The 21,744-nt window shown below is 47.3% G+C and overlaps 1 protein-coding gene across 2 annotated transcripts in view; it reads right to left on the bottom strand.

Annotated features, from left to right (window-relative positions):
- Window positions 1-21,744, bottom strand: part of LOC105496719 (G protein subunit beta 1) — a 114,221-nt gene that overhangs the window by 10,127 nt on the left and 82,350 nt on the right. For both annotated transcript variants that reach the window (XM_011767292.2, XM_071067907.1), the window contains exons 6-7: window positions 12,853-12,916; window positions 10,477-10,639 (exon numbers count right to left, since the gene is read on the bottom strand). In XM_011767292.2, coding sequence (XP_011765594.1) covers window positions 10,477-10,639; window positions 12,853-12,916 — 227 coding nt within the window. The remainder of the gene's footprint in view (window positions 1-10,476; window positions 10,640-12,852; window positions 12,917-21,744) is intronic.

Below are 21,744 nucleotides of genomic sequence, written 5' to 3'. Positions count from 1 at the left end.
GTGAGCACAGAAGGGCAGGAAAGAAGAGTCATGGAGACCTCAGCACAGCCTGCATCTCACACAGGGGACTAGGCGGAGGCCCTCCCAAATTTACTGCATGAAAGAATCATGACCTTGGCCAGGCGCGGGGGCTCACGACTGCAATCCCAGCACTCTGGGAGGCTGAGGCGGGCAGATCACCTGAGGTCAGGAGTTTGAGACCAGCCTGGCCAACACAGTGAAACCCCATCTGTACTAAAAACATAAAAATTAGCCAGGTGTGGTGGTGGGCGCTGGATGTGTAATCCCAGCTATTTGAGAGACTGAGGCAGGAGAATCACTTGAACCCAGGCGGCAGAGGTTGCAGTGAGCAGAGTTCACGCCAGTGCACTCCAGCCTGGGCAACAGAGCAAGACTCTGCCTCCAAGAAAATAAACAAATAAAATAAAATAAATAAAATCATGACCTCGTAGATCTCAGAGATGACGTCTTGGTCCCACCCCGTGCAGGCTGTAGTGAAGCTACACAGAAGACATCAGCTTCTCACTCCAAGAACCAGAGACTGAACCCTAAAACCACAGCTCTCATGCGCTGATAAAATGATATGGACGAGCATCAGCTGACAGGAACTATGAAGGACAAGGGAAATGACCAAATGTATAAGCCACACGTGGCCCCGACTTACAATTTTGTGACTTTATGATGGTTTGAAAGACACACGCATTTAGTAGGAAAACCATGCTCCACATACCCATACAACTATGTTTCCATTTTCAGGGGTGTCCAATAATTTACATGAGATGTTCAACTTTTTATTATAAGATACGCATTATGTTAGATGGTTCTGCCCAACCAGTGGCCACTCTTAGTGTCTGTGCATGTTCAGGTTGAGGGGCTAAGCAAGACATGATGCTTGGGGGGTGTGTCCAATGTGGCCTGGAGAGCAGGACTGGTATGCAGTGCCCAGGGTGCCAAGCACACTCCATGAGGCCCAGTCTGTGCACAGACCAGGCCTAACCCCTTCTTCCAGGAAAGTCTCGCAGGGCTTTCTGGCCAAGAGGCCATGAGTGGTGAAGACTGCAGGCTCTGAAATCAGAAATACCTGGGCTCCACTGTCAGCATGGCAGCTAAGTAGCAGTGAAAGTTTCTGTAAGTTCTTTCAGAGTCCCAGCCTCCCCATGTAACTGGGGAGCTGATGGGAGGAGCAGAGCTGTCTGCGCACATAAGAAGTTCTCAGTAAATGGAGGCAGTTACTATTTCTGTTATTACTGAATTTGAACAAATTCCCTAGGTATGTGTGGGGGGACACTTCAGGTGAAAACACGCCCCTCCTCCCCTGGTGCGGGGGCCTGTGCTGCCACCCTCTGGAAGCCTGCAGAGAGGCAGAGAAAACAGATCCTGAACAAAAGTGTGCACCCAGTGCGGAGGTGCAAGGGCACAAAGGTGGCACCAGGTGCCTCAAGGAGAGGCTGAAATGCGGCCGGGGGACCTCACAGTGGTCTGGTCATATAGGCAAGTGGGTGTGAAGGGCTGTCCTGTGTCTCATAGGGACCACTGGCTGTAGAGACAAGGCCGTGAAAGTCCAGGAGAGAGGGGGTAGCTTGAAGACAGGCAGGGCAGACGGTGGAAGCGTAGGAGAAAGATGGGCTCCTGGGCGTGTGGTGTCAGCAGAGGTGCCTCAAGGATAGAGTGAGTCTAGAGTCTAGAAAGGAGCACATCACCAGGCTCCGGGAAGAGCACAGCATGGGTGCACACACTGCTCTACCCAGCATGGCTGCCGACCCAAAGACAGCAAAGCCAAGAAGGACACACAAGCGTGGCCAGACGCAGCCCTGTGAGGAAACTTACCCAAGAAGAGGACGATGGGCTTGAGAAACCATCCATCTACAAGGATGGTGTTTACTGCAGCAATGTTTATAATAAATTGTGGGAAACTGGGAACTGCCTAAATGTCCGACAATAGGAACAAATTAGTGCACCACACCATGAAACTCTCTACAGCTACTGAGTCACAGAACGACAGTGTAATACTACAGTTGTATAATACTGTGTAACACTACTGCATAACTACTGTATAACTACTGCATAATACTGTAATTCTGGATGGAATTATAGGTCCCCCGACATAAAAGAAGATGATTCAAGGTTCCTTTCCAAAATTCCTTTTTTTTTTTTGAGACAGAGTCTCGCTCTGTCGCCCAGGCTGGAGTGCAGTGGTGGTGCGATCTCTGCTCACTGCAACCTCCGCCTCCCCGGTTCAGCACTTTTGCTGCCTCAGCTTCCCAAGTAGCTGGGATTACAGGCACCTGCCACCACATCCGGCTAATTTTTGTATTTTTAGAGAGATGGGGTTTTGCCATGGTGGCAGGCTGGTGTTGCACTCCTAACCTCAGGTGATCCACCTGCCTCAGCCTCCCAAAGTGCTGGGATTATAGGCATGAGCCACTGCACCCGGCCCCCTTTCCAAAATTTCTACAATGAACACACTTTGAAAGGTTTAGTTCTCCTGCCTGCACCCTGGAGAACATCCCCTGTTGGGAGCAGGGGCAAGGAGGAGACCCCACCTAGGGGAGGAGCACAGGACACACTGAAAGGCAGGCGGGCAAATGCCAAGAAGTCAGCCATGACCACACCCAGTCCCTCACTAGTCCTCCTCAGACAGGCGGTTTCAGGAGCACCTGTGCCGCCCCAGGATCGGCTCCAAGGAGCAAAAACAAGACCGTGTTGGTGAGGGACAGGCTGAGTCTAGACCTGGAGAGACAGGTGCCCAGCCCTGCGCCGAGGCGTGCACAGGAGATGGAGAGCAGAGGTCTTTTCTTCAAGGAGTTCAGTAAGAAGGAAAATGAAAGAGATGAGGAAGTAACTTGAAGATGTGAAAGTGAGGCTCAGAGGGGTGCAGAGAGGAGCGTCCAGGCACCACAAGTGCCTCCATGATGGTGTCAGGCTATGAGGCCAACCAGTGCAGCCGAGATGCCGGGGCTGATGACAGTGAGCCTCAAGCAGGCACCCTAGTCACCAGCTGCCCTGTTGTGGCTCCTGAAGCAGGGTTTACAGGGAGACAACATATATCCCCTTCTGTGTCCAAGCTTGTGAGGCCTGTCAGAAAAAAATCCACTATTTTCATGAATATAGAAAATGTGCTGCTTCTCACTATATGAAGATACTGTGTCTAAAAATCCCAAGTTTTGGCGACCACAGTGGGCTCTATCACTGACACCTGTGCACGCTGTTACCACGAAGGCCTTGGGCTGGACTTCTGATCAAGGCTCATGTATCTGTAGCCATCTGGATCAGAATGATCCAGGCAAGGGCAGCCGTGTCTCCACTGCCCGAGAGGTTTGCCAAGAACAAAGTTCTAAGAGCAAGCGTTGAGTCTCCCTGCATTGGCCCTTAGGGATCTGCTTTTATAAAAATCTGAGACTAGGTCAGAGGGCTGGAAATAAACTTTTTTTTTTTTTTTTTTTTGAGACGGAGTTTTACTCTTGTTGCCCAGGCTGGAGTGCAGTGGTGCGATCTCAGCTCACTGCAACCTCACCTCCTTGGTTCAAGTGATTCTTCTGCCTCAGGCTCCCAAGTAGCTGGGACTGCAAGTGCATGCCACCACACCCAGCTAATTTTTGTATTTTTAGTAGAGACAGGGTTTCACCTTGTTGGCCAGGTTGGTCTCAAACACCTGACCTCAGGTGATCCACCCACCTTGGCCTCCCAAAGTGCTGGGATTATAGGTGTGAGTCACGATGCCCAGCCTCAAACTTCAACTTTTACTGATTTGAAGCTGTAAAATATGAATCATGACTCAAGAAAGTTACAAATACCTTTTTTTTTTTTTTTTGGAGACAGGCTCTCACTCTGTCTCCCAGGCTGGAATGCAGTGGCCCGATCACGGCTCACTGCAGTCTTGACCTCCCAAGCACAAAGGAACCTCCCGCCTCAGCCTCTTGAGTAGCTGGGACCACAGGCTTGAGTCACACCTGGCTAATTTTTGTATTTTTTTGTAGAGACGGGGTCACCCTATGTCACCCAGGCTCACAAACACTCTTATTAAGAGGCCAAATGTGTGTGTGTGTGTGTTTTTTTAAATAACACAACTCCTTAGAAGTAAAATTTCATGAACTATGAAGGAAATAAAATCTCCAAAATATTCCTACTAATACCAGTTTTTTTATTTTCTTGGGTATTTTTGGCTTTTCTTTCTTTGGTTTCAACAGACAAATACAGTCAGTGTTAAATCCAGCAACTTTTGACTACCAATGTAAACAGAGGCACTGACTCTGACGGTCATGGGAAGGGGCTGCTCAACACAGAGAACAGCTTTCCAAAAAGGGTGCTGCATCAGAAAGAGTTGTGTGGTTTACAGGGTCGGTATGAGCTGCCTGGCTGGACTGCCAGTGACGGCCAGCGGCTCCCATCCGTAGGCATTACCTTCTCACAGAAAAAACTATAAGCACTGCATGAAATACAAAAACCAAACACCTGAAAGCAGGCAAACAAGAGCAGGTAGAAACTGGAGGAGTCTCCCCTGGGAGAAAAGAAAGGCAGGGCATGGTTTGTTCTTAAGGAGCTTTCCCTGAGGAGGGGACTGTCTGTGATAACCCCAGGGCTACAGCCTCACACACAAGACCTGTGGCCAAGGTCTTCAAGAGCCAGTAGACAAATTACTGGACAACCACAGCCAGAAGGCGAAAGGATAACAATACAATGAAGAAAGCCACAGAAAGGGAGTCCCAGACTACACACACGGCTGACCAGACATCCCACCCCTGAGGTGCACAGGCATGCAGCCAGCCAGCACAGAAAAGCTGAACAGAGGTTTCTGCTGCAGCCACACGAGACAGACAGAGACAGACTGCCTGATAAAACGAAACCAAACATCAGTTAGTTCTGGAGAATGTAACCGGACACAAAGTCTCTATGACACAATATTTACAATGTCTAGAATACAATTTGAAATTACTACATGCACTAAAAAATAGCAACATGTCACTCAGACTCCAGAGGAGAGATCCACAAGGACCAACGTCAGGAAAACGAGATGCTGAGATCAGCAGACAAGAACTCGAAAGGCAGCTCTTAAACTCTCCTTGTGGATGCAAAATAAAACATGCTATTATACAAGGACAGGGAATCTCAGCAGGAAAAGGAAACATTTCTAAATAAAAGCAACAGAAATTCCAGAACTGCAGAAGAAATATCTGACATAAAGAATCTGCTGGAGAGCCTTAGTTTATCAGAGGTAACAAGGACATGAACTTGAATGGAAATAAAAAGGTTTAAGCAAGTGAGTGGCGCTAACAACAACAAAAAGGAGCACATCTGAAGTGGGAAAGTGAGAACAAGCCGCAGCCCCCAGAGCCTCGGGGACAGCACAGACGCATGTGTTACTACAGCACACAGGGGCAGGGACTAAGGACAGAGGATGCTTTGAAGACATGGTCTAAAACTTCCCAAATTTGGTGAAAGACAAACTTATAGATTCAAGATGCCAAAGCACAATAAATGCAAAGAAAATCACATCGAGGCACCTACATGCAAACTGCTAAAACCCAAAACAAATCTTTAGATTGCTAAAAAAAGAAAAATAAATGAAAAAAAGAGTCAACCCATAATTCTAGATATCTAGCAAAAATACCCTTCAAGAATAAAGGCAAAATAGAACTCTTAGGGAAATGAACACTAAGTGCTTTTGCCAGCAGCAGACCTGAGACCTGCACTAACCATGACTTGTTCTGGGTAGGGCTTTCGGCCGACAGGACGCCCGCAGAAGGCGCCTCTGCAGGAGAGCGGGAAGGGCACTGGACACGGAAGCTCTCTCCGGAGGGCAGAGTAGATTTATTTCATTCTTTTCTCTCTGAGACGGAGTCTCACTCTGTCACCCAGGCTGGAGTACAGTGGCGTGATCTCAGCTCACTGCAACCTCCGCCTCCCAGGTTCAAGCGATTCTCCTGCTTCAGCCTACCGAGCAGCTGGGACTACAAGTGCGTGCCACCATGCTCGGCTACTTTTTGTATTTTTAGTAGACACAGGGTTTTGCCATGTTGGCCAGGTGAATCTCAAACTCCTGGCCTCAGGTGATCTGCCTGCCTCGGCCTCGCAAACTGTTGGGATTACAGGCGTGAGCCACCGTGCCCGGCCTACTTCATGCTTTTCATATTTTTTTTTTTTTTGAGACGGAGTCTCGCTCTGTCGCCCAGGCTGGAGTGCAGTGGCCGGATCTCAGCTCACTGCAAGCTCCGCCTCACATCATTCTCCTGCCTCAGCCTCCCGAGTAGCTGGGACTACAGGCACCCGCCACCTCGCCCAACTAGTTTTTTGTATTTTTTAGTAGAGACGGGGTTTCACTGTGTTAGCCAGGATGGTCTCGATCTCCTGACCTCATGATCTGCCCATCTCCTCGGCCTCCCAAAGTGCTGGGATTACAGGCTTGAGACACCGCGCTCGGCCTACTTTTCATATTTATTCACATTATAAGACCCCTAATTTCTTAAGAATGTTTCAAGTAAAGAATACAACAATGCATCAAGGGGCTAGTAACACACACAGGTGTGATGCATATGAAAACCACACCAAGGCCGGGCGCGGTGGCTCAAGCCTGTAATCCCAGCACTTTGGGAGGCCGAGACAGGCGGATCACGAGGTCAGGAGATCGAGACCATTCTGGCTAACACAGTGAAACCCCGTCTCTACTAAAAAATACAAAAAACTAGCCGGGCGAGGTGGCGGGCGCCTGTAGTCCCAGCTACTCGGGAGGCTGAGGCAGGAGAATGGCGTAAACCCGGGAGGCGGAGCTTGCAGTGAGCCAAGATCCGGCCACTGCGCTCCAGCCTGGGCGACAGAGCAAGACTCTGTCTCAAAAAAAAAAAAGAAAAAAAGAAAACCACACCAAGAGTGAGGAAGGGCAGACAGGAGGCCTGTATGTGGCTGCGAGCTCCTTACATTTCCTATCAACTAGTACCACGGTAACTAGAGGACCGCGAGACACTGCGAATGTACACTATAATCCCTAAAGACACCACTAAGACATCAGGCAAAATGGTTTACCTACAAAGCCCACAAAGTAAAATAGATTTTTTTAAAAAATCAAGTAACCCAGGCCAGATGTGGTGGCTCACGCCTATAATCAAATAACTCAAAGGAAGGTAGGAAAGGAACAACCAAAATACAAAAATGAAGGGACAAAAAGGTGACAAAGTAGCAGAGCTACAATAGGAAATACAAATGTGCAAAAGCATATTCCAAAGGCAGGCAGAAAAAACCAAGACCCAACAATTATGTGAAGTCTATAACCGACTACTTTCAAAGACAGAGTTAAGCTGAAAGGACCCTCACGAAGGCAGGGCTGGCTACATTAGTATCAGAAAAAGTAGCGGTTCCCAACAAAGAGCATTATGAGCAAGAAAGAACAGTTCATCATGATAGCAGGGTCACAGGGTCAATTAGTCACAAAGAGACGACAAACGTAAAGGCATCTACTAAAAGAGTTCAAGGTATCTGAAGCATATATTGACAGAATTAACAGGAGAATTAGAAAATCCATAATCATTTTAACAGCCCTGCATGAATATTTCATAGAAAGATACAGAAGATTTGAACATGCCAAAAATCTTGCTCTAATTAACATGTATGTAGAAAATCAGGCCCAGGGCCGGGCGCGGTGGCTCATGCCTGTAATCCCAGCACTTTGGGAGACCGAGGCGGGCGGATCACGAGGTCAGGAGATTGAGACCATCCTGGCTAACACGGTGAAACCCCGTCTCTACTAAAAATACAAAAAATTAGCCGGATGCGGTGGTGGGCGCCTGTAGTCCCAGCTACTCGGGAGGCTGAGGCAGGAGAATGGCGTGAACCCGGGAGGTGGAGCTTGCAGTGAGCCGAGATCGCGCCACTGCACTCCAGCCTGGGCGACAGAGCGAGACTCTGTCTCAAAAAAAAAAAAAAAAAAGAAAAAAAAAGAAAATCAGGCCCAGATACAACAAACACACACATCATTCCCATGTGCACACAACGCAGACACCATGACAAGACCATCAGCTCCATTAAAAATAAGCCTTGGCTGGGCGCGGTGGCTCAAGCCTGTAATTCCAGCACTTTGGGAGGCCGAGACGGGCGGATCACGAGGTCAGGAGATCGAGACCATCCTGGCTAACACGGTGAAACCCCGTCTCTACTAAAAAATACAAAAAACTAGCCGGGCGAGGTGGCGGGTGCCTGTAGTCCCAGCTACTCGGGAGGCTGAGGCAGGAGAATGGCGTGAACCCGGGAGATGGAGCTTGCAGTGAGCCGAGATCCGGCCACTGCACTCCAGCCTGGGCGACAGAGCGAGACTCCGTCTCCAGAAAAAAGAAAAAAAAAAAAAAAAAAAAGCCTCAAATGTCAAAGGACTGAAATGATACAGAGTGTGTCTTAAAGCACAATGGCATCTAATTAGAAATCAATGATAACTAAGAAAACTTCAGATATATAAAAATTATACATCTAAATAACCCATAAGTCAAATAAGCACTCACAAGGATATTAAAAAATTTCACATCGAATGATAATTAAAAGACAATATAGGCTGGCAGTGGTGGCTCAAGCCTGCAATCTCAGCACTTTGGGAGGCCAAGGCGGGTGGATCACTTGAGGTCAGGAGTTCGAGACCAGCCTGACCAACATGGCAAAATCCTGTCTCTACTAAAAATACAAAAATTGGCCAGGCGTTGTGGTGCACATCTGTAATCTACTCGGGAGGCTGAGGCAGGAGAATCGCTTGAACCCAGGGGGTGGAGGTTTCAGTGAGCTGAGATCACACCACTGCACTCCAGCCTGGGTGACAGAGGAGGACTCCATCTTAAAAAAAAAAAAAAAAAAAAAAAAAAAAAAAAAAAAAAAAAAGGGCCGGGCGCGGTGGCTCAAGCCTGTAATCCCAGCACTTTGGGAGGCCGAGGTGGGCGGATCACAAGGTCAGGAGATCGAGACCACAGTGAAACCCCGTCTCTACTAAAAATACAAAAAATTAGCCGGGCGCGGTGGCGGGCGCCTGTAGTCCCAGCTACTCAGGAGGCTGAGGCAGGAGAATGGCGTGAACCCTGGAGGCGGAGCTTGCAGTGAGCCGAGATCGCGCCACTGCACTCCAGCCTGGGCAACAGCGTGAGACTCCGTCTCAAAAAAAAAAAAAAAAAAAAAGACAATATTAAAAATATGTGTGTGATGCAGCTAAAGCCATGCTTAGAGGGAAATTTAAAAATTTAAGTGATTGTACCTGAAAAGGAAGCAAACCAGTGGCCTACAAATCTACTTTAGGCAGCTGGAAAATTAAGAAGAAGGCAACTCCAAAGTAAGCAGAAGGCAGGAAAGAACCAAGAACAGAAATCAACAATAGCAGCATATCTTTCAAAGGACAAGGTTATACTTGTAATCTGGCCAAAATTAACTTATTTATCAGACTGCTTAATAGGCGTCAAAAGCAGTACTAGTGACTCCATGAACTGATTTCTTTGGCTGCATGTGAAGTGGGCGGAGTGTTACCAAAAAGTACTGGGGGCCATAACATTTCTGAGAACAGATAATACAGCCAGAGAGGTAAAATATATTAGAATAGGACATCCTCTTTCAGCAAACGTATGCCTTTCATGATGAATTAGTGTCACAAGTAAACAAAATCTTGGTGAGATAATAGATTACCTAGCACTTACAGCCACAGGGCTCTATTCTGCCTCATTTGCAGAGACAGGGTCTCACTTTCACCCAGCCTGGAGTGCAGTAGTGCAATCATAGCTCCCTGCAGCCTCAACCACCCAGGCTTGAGCCATCCTCCCGAGGAGCTGGGACCACAGGTGTGCGCCACTGTGCGTGGCTAAGTTTTTCCTTTTTTGTAGAGAAGGGGTCTAAGTTTTGTTGTCCCAGCTGGTCTCGAACTCCTGGCTCCAAGCTATTCTCCTACCTTGGACTCCCAGAATGTTGTAATTACAGGCATGAGCCACCATGTCCAGCGCAAATCCACAGGTTCCTTACTGGTAAAGGCACGTCAGGCCTGTTTTTAGTTTCATTTTCAGAAGACTTCTGGCCATTACTGTGACTTTTATTTGAACCAGTCTCATTAATAATGATTGATAACGCCGGGCGCAGTGGCTGACGCCTATAATCCCAGCACTTTGGAAGGCTAAGGCAGGCGGATCATGAGGTCAGGAGTTCAAAACCAGCCTGGCTAACACGGTGAAACCCCATCTCTACTAAAAATGCAAAAAGAAATTAGACGGGCGAGGTGGCAGGTGCCTGTAGTCCCAGCTACTCAGGGGGCTGAAGCAGGAGAATGGCGTTAACCCGGGAGGCAGAGCTTGCACTGAGCCAAGATCATGCCAATACACTCTAGCCTGGGCGAAAGAGCAAGACTCCACCTCAAAGAAAAAAAAAAAAAATAATAATTAATAAATGACTGATAAAAGGTGAATATCCAAAGCATATAATGTACTCCAGCTAAACAGCTTGTGTCACTTGAAGGTTATGAACAAGGATGGGTACCTGTGTGTCCTGCCAGCTCACGACTCACGCGCACGTTCCCCTCACGAGTTTTCAGATTGTAAATGGAGCAAATGTTATCCAGGCCACCGCAGGCCACATAGTTCCCAGAAGGGGCGTATGCACAGGTCATGACCCAGGAGGAGCGCAGAGGGATGGCGTGGACCTAATGACAGAAACACAGATGATGCAAACACCTTTATGTTCAAAAACAACACTGACGCTAGGATTATCTCATCTCCAACTTTCATTGCATAGGAGGTAACAGAACAAAATAAGAGCCAAAATTATCTAGAGAGTAATTCCCATGAGTGGCCACTCAGGTGAAGCCTATTAATGAGAAGTCCAGTGCTGCACATGGGATTCAAATTCAATCCACACAATCCAGTTTTACTAAAGTCACGACTTATGATTAGGTGGGGACTTAATAGTAGTGCTGCCTACTCATCAAAACTACTTTATTAGGTGGGGTGCGGTCATTCACACCAGTAATCCCAGCACTTTGGGAGGCTAAATTGGGCAGATCACCTGAAGTCAGGAGTTCAAAACCAGCCTAGCCAACATGATGAAACTCCGTCTCTACTAAATATATCAAAATTAGCCGGGCATGATGGCGCATGCCTGTAGTCCCAGCTATTCGGGTGGCTGAGGCAGGAGAATCACTTGAACCTGGGAGGCAGAGGTTGCAGTGAGCTGAGATCATGTCACTGCACTCCAGCCTGGGCAACAGAGCGAGACTCCGTCTCACAAGAAAACAAACAGGCCGGGCGCGGTGACTCACACCTGTAATCCTAGCACTTTGGGAGGCTGAGGCGGGTGGATCACCTGAGGTCAGGAATTTGAGACCAGCCTGGCCTCAAATTGGTGAAACCCCATCTGTGCTAAAATACAAAAATTAGCTGGGTATGGTGGTGGGCGCTTGTAATCCCAGCTACTCAAGGAGGCTGAAGCAGGAGAGTTGCTTGAACCAGGGAGGTGGAGGCTGCAGTGAGCAGAGATCACGCCACTGCACTCCAGCCAGGGCGATAAGAGCAACACTCTGTCTCAAACAAACAAACAAACAAAAAAAACCCCCAAAAAACCCATACATATTAGAAGGAAAACACTGCATTACCCTGTCAAATGGCTATGAACTTATTTGAAAACAAAACTTTTTTTTTTTCTTTTGAGATGGAGTTTCGCTCTTGTTGCCCAGGTTTGAGTGCAGTGGCGCAATCTAGGCTCACTTGCAACTTCTGCCTCCCGGGTTCAAGTGATTCTCCTGCTTCAGCCCCCTGAGTAGCTGGGATTACAGGCGCCTGCCACCACACCTGGCTAATTTTTTGTATTTTTAGTAGAGAATGAGGTTTCACCATGTTGGCTAGGCTGGTCTCAAACTACTGACCTCAGGTGATCCACCTGCTTCAGCCTCCCAAGTGCTGGAATTACAGGTGTGAGCCACCGCACCCGGCCGAAAACAAAATATTTTTACGGAATAACCGAAATGGACATTACTATAATCTATCCTGCCACATCTCTCCCAGTGTGTTAGATCTGCTGTAATGAATGTAACCATTTATACACATTTAGTATTCTTTAGTAAACTGAATAACATCTTTTACGTATATGTTGGGACCAATGACAATACTTTTTTTTTTTTTGAGACGGAGTCTCGCTCTGTCGCCCAGGCTGGAGGAGTGCAATGGCACCATCTCAGCTCACTGCAAGCTCCGCCTCCCAGGTTCACGCCATTCTCCTGCCTCAGCCTCCCGAGTAGCTAGGACTACAGGCACCCGCCACCGCGCCCGGCTAATTTGTTGTACTTTTGGTAAAGACAGGGTTTCACTTTGTTAGCCGGGATGGTCTCGATCTACTGACCTTGTGATCTGCCTGCCAGAGCCTCCCAAAGTGCTGGGATTACAGGCATAAGCCACCATGCCCAGCCAACAATACTTTTTATTCAAAACAGTACAATTTGGATTAAGTCTTGAAAATAACATACATTACACTTTAAAGTATGATGATCTCTCCTAAAAAACTAATAATTAAATGAAAAGTGATACTTCTGCACTCTATAAATAAAACATGAAACTTCCCAGACTCTGCTAAAACTGGAATTGAGGTCTCCTGGAAACACAGAAGGTCCTTAGCTCCCATCGGCTCGGTAAGGAGATAACGGAAAATAGCACAACAGCATCTGGTTCAGAGGAAGAGACTGTCACAGGTGCTGGCATGTGACTCAGCTTGTGTCTCACCTGCACAACCTCACTACTAACAAACAGAGCTTACCGTTACTGCCTTCCCTATCTTGTATTATGTGATTTAACAAAAAAGACTCCAGAGCTTAAAATACTGTTTCCTAGGTGGGTTTTCCAAGGAAGGGAATTTTCCAGTCCCTACCTTGTTGGTGGTGTAGCTGTCCCAGATGATAAGTTTACCATCCTGCGAGGCACTGACGAGAAGCCTGGAGGGACAGACAAAAGCAAACCTATCAGTACCACATAACACAGAAAGTGTACAAGGGCAACAGACTAAAACCCAGACTCTGGTGACTTAAGTGCTTCTATGTTACATGTGCTTCAGACAAAGCCACTTATTTATAAGAAAAAAAATCTCTGGTCGGGCACAGTGGCTCACGCCTGTAATCCCAACACTTTGGAAGGCCGAGACAGGCAGATCACGTGAAGTCAGGAGTTCAAGACCAGCCTCGCCAACATGGCAAAACCCTGTCTCTACTAGAAATACAAAAATTAGCTGGGTATGGTAGTGCGCGCCTGTAATCCCAGCTACTCGGGAAGCTGAGGCAGAAGAATTGCTGGAACCTAGGAGGCGGAGGTTACAATGAGACAAAATCATGCCACTGGACTCCAGCCTGGGCAACAGAGCAAGGCTCTGTTTCAAAAAAGACAGACAGACAGACAGAAAGACAAGACAGAAAGAAAGACGGGAGGAAGGGATGAAGAGGAAGAGGAGAGGAGAGGAGGAAGGAAAGGAAGGCTCTAAATGTCAGACCAACTTTAAAAGCATGAACAAAAACACTGTTACAGACCACAGTTGAGAGTGGAGAGTGCACGGCCCCCAACTGAATGCAGGCCACATCACCCCTGGCACCCATTCCCTTTGTCAGCTGAGACAGGCTGACATCATTTCATAACTGCTTCTGTTTGGTTTCATTACAAATCAAATTAGAGGCTCATGTCTTTAATCCCAACACTGGGAGGCCAAGGTAGGCGGATCACAGGAGTTTGAGACCAGCATGGCTAGCATGGTAAAATCCCATCTCCACTACAAAAATACAAAAACATAGCTTGGTATGGTAGTGCATGCCTGTAATCCCAGCTACTCAGGAGGGTGAGGTGGCAGACTGCTTGAACCCAGGAGGCGGAGGTTGCAGTAAGCCAAGATTGCACCACTGCACACTAGCTTGGGCAACAGAGCGAGACCCTGACTGGAAAAAACAAAAACAAAAACAAAACAAATAAACGAAAAAACAAACCACATTTAAGACATTCCAAATTCATGAAACATTTCTCACCAAAATACCCCATGAAATTTCCCAGACTGAGCTAAAATTGGAATCAAGGTCTCCTAGAAACCAAAGGAGGCACTCCCTCCTCACCTGCTTGGTAAACAACAGCACCACTGCGCCTGGTCCGGCAGCAGAGACCAGTAACTATCACAAATTTTTTTTTTTTTTTTTTGAGATGGAGTCTTGCTGTTGCCCAGGCTGGAGTGCAGTGGCACCATCTCAGCTCACTGCAAGCTCTGCCTCACAGGTTTCCACCATTCTCCTGCCTCAGCCTTCCGAGTAGCTGGGACTACAGGTGCCCACCACCTTGCACAGCTAAATTTTTTTGTATTTTTAGTAGAGACGGGGTCTCACCATGTTAGCCAGGATGGTATTGATCTCCTGACCTCATGATCTGGTCACCTCGGCTTTCCAAAGTGCTGGGATTATAGGCATGAGCCACCACGCCTGGCCTTTTTTGTTTTTGTTTTTGTTTTTGGTTTTTTTGAGACGGCTTCTTGCTCTGTCGCCCGGGCTGGAGTGCAGTAGCGTGATCTGGGCTCACTACAAGCTCCGCCTCCCGGGTTCACGCCATTCTCCTGCCTCAGCCTCCTGAGTAGCTGGGACTACAGGCGCCCGCCACCTCGCCCGGGTAGTTTTTTGTATTTTTTAGTAGAGACGGGGTTTCACCGTGTTAGCCAGGATGGTCTCGATCTCCTGACCTCGTGATCCGCCCGTCTCGGCCTCCCAAAGTGCTGGGATTACAGGCTTGAGCCACTGCGCCTGGCCTGTTTTTGTTTTTGAGACGGAGTTTTGCTCTTGTTGCCCAGGCTGGAGTGCAATGGCGCGTCGGCTAACCACAACCTCCACTTCCTGGGTTCAAGCAATTCTCCTGCCTCAGTCTCCAAAGTAGCTGGGATTACAGGCATGTGCCACCACGGCCAGCTAATTTTGTATTTTTAGTAGAGACGGGGATTCTCCATGTTGGTCAGGCTGGTCTCTAACTCCTGACCTCAGGTGACCCGCCCACCTCAGCCTCCAAAGTGCTGGTATTACAAGTGTTGAGCCACTGCGCCCAACCATGTATTTTTTCATAATTATTTCCTTGTTCTGGCAACTGTGCTCAGTTTGGAATCCACGTGTTGAAAAGAAGCTCCATACTACAAAGGAAAATATGAATAACGAGCAAAAGAATTTCACCTTAGCAGGCGAGTAATGTGGATGAAAGTAACTCCTGGGAACCACAGTTGCTCATGAGAGGTCCTAAGGAACTCTGTAGCATAGGATGCTGTTTTCAATGAAGAGCAAGAAGGTTCTACTGTTTGATGCAGAGATATCTGTCAGTACGGTAAATGATGGTATAAGGATTTTTACTTTTAAGGATTTTATCAAACGAGGGTTTTGTTTTTGTTTTTTTGAGACAGAGTCTCCCTCTGTCACTCAGGCTGGAGTGCACTGGCGTGATCTCGGCTCAATGCAAACTCTATCTCCTGGGTTCAAGTGATTCTCATGCCTCAGTCTCCCAAGTAGCTGGGATTACAGGCACGTGCCACCACGCCTGGCCAATTTTTGTATTTTCAGTAGAGATGGGCTTTCCCCATGTTAGCCACGCTGGTCTCCAACTCCTGGCCTCAAGTGATCCGCCTGCCTTGGCCTCCCAAAATGTTGGGTTACAGGCGTAAGCCACGGTGCCTCAAAACGCAGGTTTTAACTATTTCAGCTGTGAACATATGTGACTTCTTAAAGCTGACCCAAAGCTGGAGTAACGCTCTCTCAAGTTTTGTTGATAACTGAGACTTTTAATATCAAACTAGATGTTTTGATACACTAAGTACTAACTTTACAAAGGTGTCAATGAGTTTAACAAATAAAAGCCTTTTCACCTGCAATTTATTACAAAATTTATCACAGAACTAAAAACTAAGTGTAGGCTCCCATCCTATTATTTTTCAGATGCAATTATTATTATTATTATTATTATTTTGAGACAGAGTCTCACTCTGTCACTCAGGCTGGAGCAACATGGCACAATCTCAGCTCACTCCAACCTCTGCCTCCCAGGTTGAAGCAATTCTCGTGCGTCAGCCTTCCCAGTAGCTGGAATTACAGATGTACACCACCATGCCTGGCTAACTTTTTGTATTTTTAGTAGAGACAGGGTTTTGCCATGCTAGTCTTGAACTCCTGAGCTCAGGCAATCTGCCCACCTCAGCCAGGATTACAGGCGTGAGCCACTGCACCCAGCCTTCAGATGCAATTCTTAAAGCAAACTTCTCAATCCAGGTTGTCATCAACATATTAAAACACTGAAAATTATTTCTATGTAATGGTATAAGGTTCCCTCTCTAGCTTTATTTCTGCCCAGCCCTTCTGAGACTTTCTGTTGAGTATCAGAGCTGATCTAAAGCAGCTCATCCTCCTAGATTAGGAGGATCACCTTTACAGAGGTCTCCCGGTCAGAGAGCTTAATAACTGCTGACTTCCAGAGGGATTAGGGACATGTAAGCTGTCGACTGATCCTCCAGAAGGTGAGAGAAGACATGCCTCCTAGTCCCGGATTAGAGAGCTGTTGGAGAGCTGGGTTCACGTTGCCTGCCAGTGCCTTTACCTACTCAACAATCAATTATCTGAGGTGCCACTCACCTAGAACATAGAGGCGAGAGCCAGGAAGCAAGCTAAATGGCTCCAGGACCCTGAAAGTAGCTGTCAAAAATCAAAACACCTAACGCCCTTCATTTTACTCAAAGGAGGGAGGGTGGTGGCTCATGTCTGTAACCCCAGCACTTTGGGAAGCTGAGATAAGAGATCGGTAAAGTCTAGGAGTTTGAGACCAACATGGGCAACATAGGGAGACCCGGTCTCTACAAAAAATATTTTTAAAAAATCAGCTGGGCACGGTAATGTGCACCTGTGGTACCAGCTACTCAGGAGGCTGAGGCAGGATTGCTTGAGCACCAGAGTTCAAGACTGCAGTGAGCTAGGATCGCACCACTGCATTCTAGCATGGACAACAGAGTGAGACCCAGTCTCAAAAAAAAAAAAAAAAAAAGTCACCTTTTAGTACAAATAAATATATTGATAAACATATTACAAATGTACATCTGATACGTTAATACATACATACATAACAAGTAGTCATTGTGGGCCTCACCTCGCATGTAGTTTTTTTTGTATGTTTTTTTTTTTGAGACAGAGCCTCACTCTGTCACCCAGGCTGGAGTGCAGTGGTGCAATCTTGGCTCACTGCAACCTCTGCCTCCTGGATTCAAGCGATTCTCCTGCCTCAGCCTCCTGAGTAGTTGGGATTACAGGTGCCCACCACCAACCCGGTTAACTTTTGTACTTTTGGTAGAGATGGGGTTTTACCACGTTGGCCAGGCTGGTCTCAAACTCCTGACCTCAGGTGATCCACTCGCCTCAGTCTCCCAAAGTGCTGGGATTACAGGCGTGAACCACGGTGCCTGGCCTTTCATGTAGCTTTGTGTTCTGTTTTGCTTTTTGAGACAGAGTCTCGATCCGTCACCCAGGCGGGAGTGCAATGTGTGCACGCACGCGTGTGTGTGTATATATATCTATATCTATATATTTTGAGACAGAGTCTCACTCTGTTGCCCAGGCTGGAGTGCAATGGGGCAATCTTGGTTCACTGCAACCTCCACCTCCTGGGTTCAAGCGATTCTCCCACCTCAGCCTCTTGAGTAGCTGAAACTACAGGCGTTCGCCACCACACCTGGCTAATTTTTGTATTTTCAGAAGAGATGGGGTTATACCATGTTGGCCAGGCTGGTCTCAAACTTCTGAACTCAAGGGATCCACCTGACTTGGCCTCCCAAAGTGCTGGGATTACAGGTGTGAGCCACCGTGTCTAGCCTCATGTAGTTTTGAAAGACAAACTAGGCCGGGCACGGTGGCTCACACCTGTAATCCCAGCACTTTGGGAGGCCGAGGCAGGCAGATCACGAAGTCAGGAGATCGAGACCATCCTGGCTAACAATGAAACCCCGTCTCTACTAAAAATACAACAAAAAAAATTAGCTGGGCATGGTAGGGGGAGCCTGTAGTCCCAGCTACTCAGGAGGCTGAGGCAGGAGAATGGCATGAACCCAGGAGGCAGAGCTTGCAGTAAGTCCAGCTTGCAGTGAGCTGCCACTGCACTCCAGTCTGGGCAACAAGACTTCGTCTCAAAAAAAAAAAGAAAGAAAGAAAGACAAATTAGTAGTCATTTCTACTGTTTCATAGTGTCCATAAATCAAACAAACACAGTGAAAGAACTGGTATTCATAGGCTGGACACGGTAGCTCACGCCTGTAATCCCAGCACTTTGGGAGGCCGAGGCAGGCAAATCACGAGGTCAGGAAATTGAGACCATCCTGGCTAACATGGTGAAACCCCGTCTCTACTAAAAATACAAAAAAATTAGCCGGGCGTGGCAGCAGGCGCCTGTAGTTCCAGCTATTCAGGAGGCTGAGCTTGCAGTGAGCCAAGATCACACCACTGCACTCCAGCCTGGGTGACAAAGTGAGACTCTGTCTCAACAACAACAACAAAAAAGAACTGGTATTCATAAATTACAGCTTTAAGTCATGAAAAAAGTCTTAAACGGTAACATTTGTTTATGAAGGCAGGAAATACGAAGATTAAAGAAAATATATACCCTCCACCCTCTGTCATGGGGTGGGCGGCAGGGGGAGGGATAGCATTAGGAGAAATATCTAATGTAAATGACGAGTTAATGGGTGCAGCAAACCAACATGGCACAGGTATACCTACGTAATAAACCTGCACGTTGTGCACACAAAAAAAGAGAGCTTATGGAACAAGGATAGAGACACACACACACACACACACACACACACACACACACACACACACACCCTCCCCCTGATAGAGACACACCCCACACACACACACACACACACTCCCCCCGATAGACACACCACACACACACACACACACACACACACACACACACACCCTCCCCCCAAAAAAACTCTTTTGGACCTTAAAGAGGCAAACACTAGCCTATCCAGAAACAAATGATAGAACAAGCACTCTCTAGAAGGCTCTGGAAAGCAGAGGTTCTCCATAATATTATTTTGGTTTTCTCATGACTGTGCAATTATACAACAAATGCCAGGCACCTAGCACCCTGTCCAAGAACAAGGACCAATGTGGCACCCCAGCCTCCCACAGGCCTCACTGAACACCACCTTGCTCACAGGGTGGCCATGACTCTGAACTTGGTCCTGCTTTGTCAGCCCTTGCTTTTCTTCCTTCTAATCCTGGGGCTTTCAAGACACAAAGTGTGTTTGAGACAGACGGACCATCAAGTCTCCCATCCAGTGATCGGGCGCCCACCCCACCCACCCTGAGCCCGAGCCCCACCTCCACTGCTCAGCTCACACACCCATCTCTTAGGTTCCTGAACAACCTGCCTGCAGGTCACTCTCATCCCTTCCAGACTGCCCAGTCCAGAGCCCAGCTGGTGAAGGAGACACATTACTTGGTGGTGCAGTGCTCTGAGTACCCGAACACTGCCCAGCAACAGCACTGTCCACTCCACTAACCTGCCTGATCTGGACACCAGTGTTCCCACACATGGAGGAAAGGCCCCGGAGGTAGCATATTGTTTTGTTTCGCAACTACTTTTGACAATAAGTTCTAACATAGATAGACTAGTAACAACATTTTTCTTTTTTTTTTTTTTGAGTCAGATGTCACTCTGTCACCCAGTGGCGCAATTTCGGCTCACCGTAACTTCTGTGTATCTCAGCCTTCCAAGTAGCTGGGACTACAGCAAGTATGCCCAGCTAATTTTTAAATTTTTAGTAGACAGGGTTGTGCCATGTTGGCCAGCAGGCTGGTCTCGAACTCTTGACCTCAAGTGATCCGCCCACCTCGGCCTCCCAAAGTGCTGGGATTACAAGGGTGAGCCACTGCACTCGGCCAGAACATATTTTTTTAATTCTTTTTAATTTTTTTAAAGGAATAACTTTGAATTCACAAAGTATATACTTATTTACTTATTTATTTAGAGACAGGGTCTCACTCTGTCGTGCAGGCTAAAACACAGTGGGGTGATCTCGGCTCACTGCAAGCTCTGCTTCCCTGCCTCCTGGGTTCAAGTGATCCTCCCACCTCAGCCTCCTGAGTAGCTGGGACTCCAGGTGCACACAACAACAGCTAACTCATTTTTGTACTTTTTGTAGAGAAGGGGTCTCGCCATGTGGCCTAGGCTGGTCTTGAAGTCCTGGGCTCAAGCCATCACCTGCCTTGGCCTCCCAAAGTGTTGGGATGAGAGGCATGAGCCAATGTGCCTGGTTACTTATTTACTTTGAATATTTAAAACAATTTTTGACAAATAATTAGATATACATTTATAGAGTACAATGTGGTATTTTCATATATATCCACCTTGCGAAATAAATAAATCAAGCTAATAAACATACCCATCACTTCCCATTTTCTCTGTGGTGGGAACATTTTCTCTGTGGTGGGAACACTTCAAGTCTACTTTACTAACAATTTTGAAACACATGTTATTATGAACTACAGTCTCCGTGCTGTGCAGCAGATTTCTAAAATTTATTCCTAACTAAAACTCTGTACCCTCCAAACATCATTTCCCCACTTCCCCACCCTCCCCCTTCCCATTTTTATTCTTTCTGACTCCTGCCATCATTGGAACCATCATGTGAGCTCTCATTTGCATATGGAATTGTATGGGATACTATATAGAACAAACTAAAGATAGAATCTTTTGTTCTCTAGCTGTTTGTGCTCTAAAGCGGACAATTTCACCAACAAAGAAAAAGCCAAGCAGAAAATTCCACACTAACAACGGAATACAAAGAAATACTACTCAAAGAAGGGCGTGTTAAAAATTGTTATGTCAGGTGCTTGAACGAGCATGTCATAGTTACACAAATCAAATAGTATTTTATTAAATTATTTGGATAGAACAGGCAGCAAGTAAGACTTTGTAATAGCCTCTAAATGAGAGTGCGGGGTCACAGAGGTGAGATGCCTGGTGGAGAAGCAAGGCATATAAAGTACAAAAAATAGGCTGGAAGTGGTGGTGGCTCACACCTATAACCTCAGCACTCTGGGAGGCCGAAGTGGAAGGATCACTTAGGGGCCAGGAGTTTGAAACCAGTGTCAGCAACAAAGGGAGACCCTGTCTCTATAAAAAAAAACCAAAAATATTAGCCAGGCGTGGTGGCACATGCCTATGGTCTCAGCCACTTGGGAGGCTGAGTATGAAGGGTTGCTGGAGCCTAGGAGGTCGAGGCTGCAGTGAGATATGATCACACCACTGCACTCCAGTATGACTGACAGAGTGAGACCCTGTCTCCAACAACAAAAAAAAGAGGCTGGCGCAGTGGCTCACACCTGTAATGCCAGCACTTTGGGAAGCCGGGGGGTGGATCACAAGGTCAGGAGATCAAGACCATCCTGGCCAACACAGTGAAACCCCGTCTCTACTAAAAATACAAAAAAATTAGCCAGGCGTGGTGGCAGGCACCTGTAGTCCCAGCCACTCGGGAGGCTGAGGCAGGAGAGTGGCGTAAACCAGGAGGCAGAGCTTGCAGTGAGCCGAGATCGCGCCACGGCACTCCAGCCTGGGCGACAGAGCAAGACTCCGTCGTAAAAAAAAAAAAAAGGAAAAGAAAAGAAGAAATAGGAGCCCATGAAGGGAATTATCTCTGGGGATGGTAAACCAAAGGAACGCAGGGCAGACAGGCCAGGTGAGAGAACGGTGAAAACAGCTCATAGTGCGTTCC

This window comes from Macaca nemestrina, chromosome 1, assembly GCF_043159975.1.
Source record: "Macaca nemestrina isolate mMacNem1 chromosome 1, mMacNem.hap1, whole genome shotgun sequence".
In the NCBI taxonomy this organism is placed as follows: domain Eukaryota; kingdom Metazoa; phylum Chordata; class Mammalia; order Primates; family Cercopithecidae; genus Macaca; species Macaca nemestrina.
The sequence above is the reverse complement of the archived record's forward strand: the minus strand, read 5'-3'. Positions and strand labels throughout refer to the sequence as shown.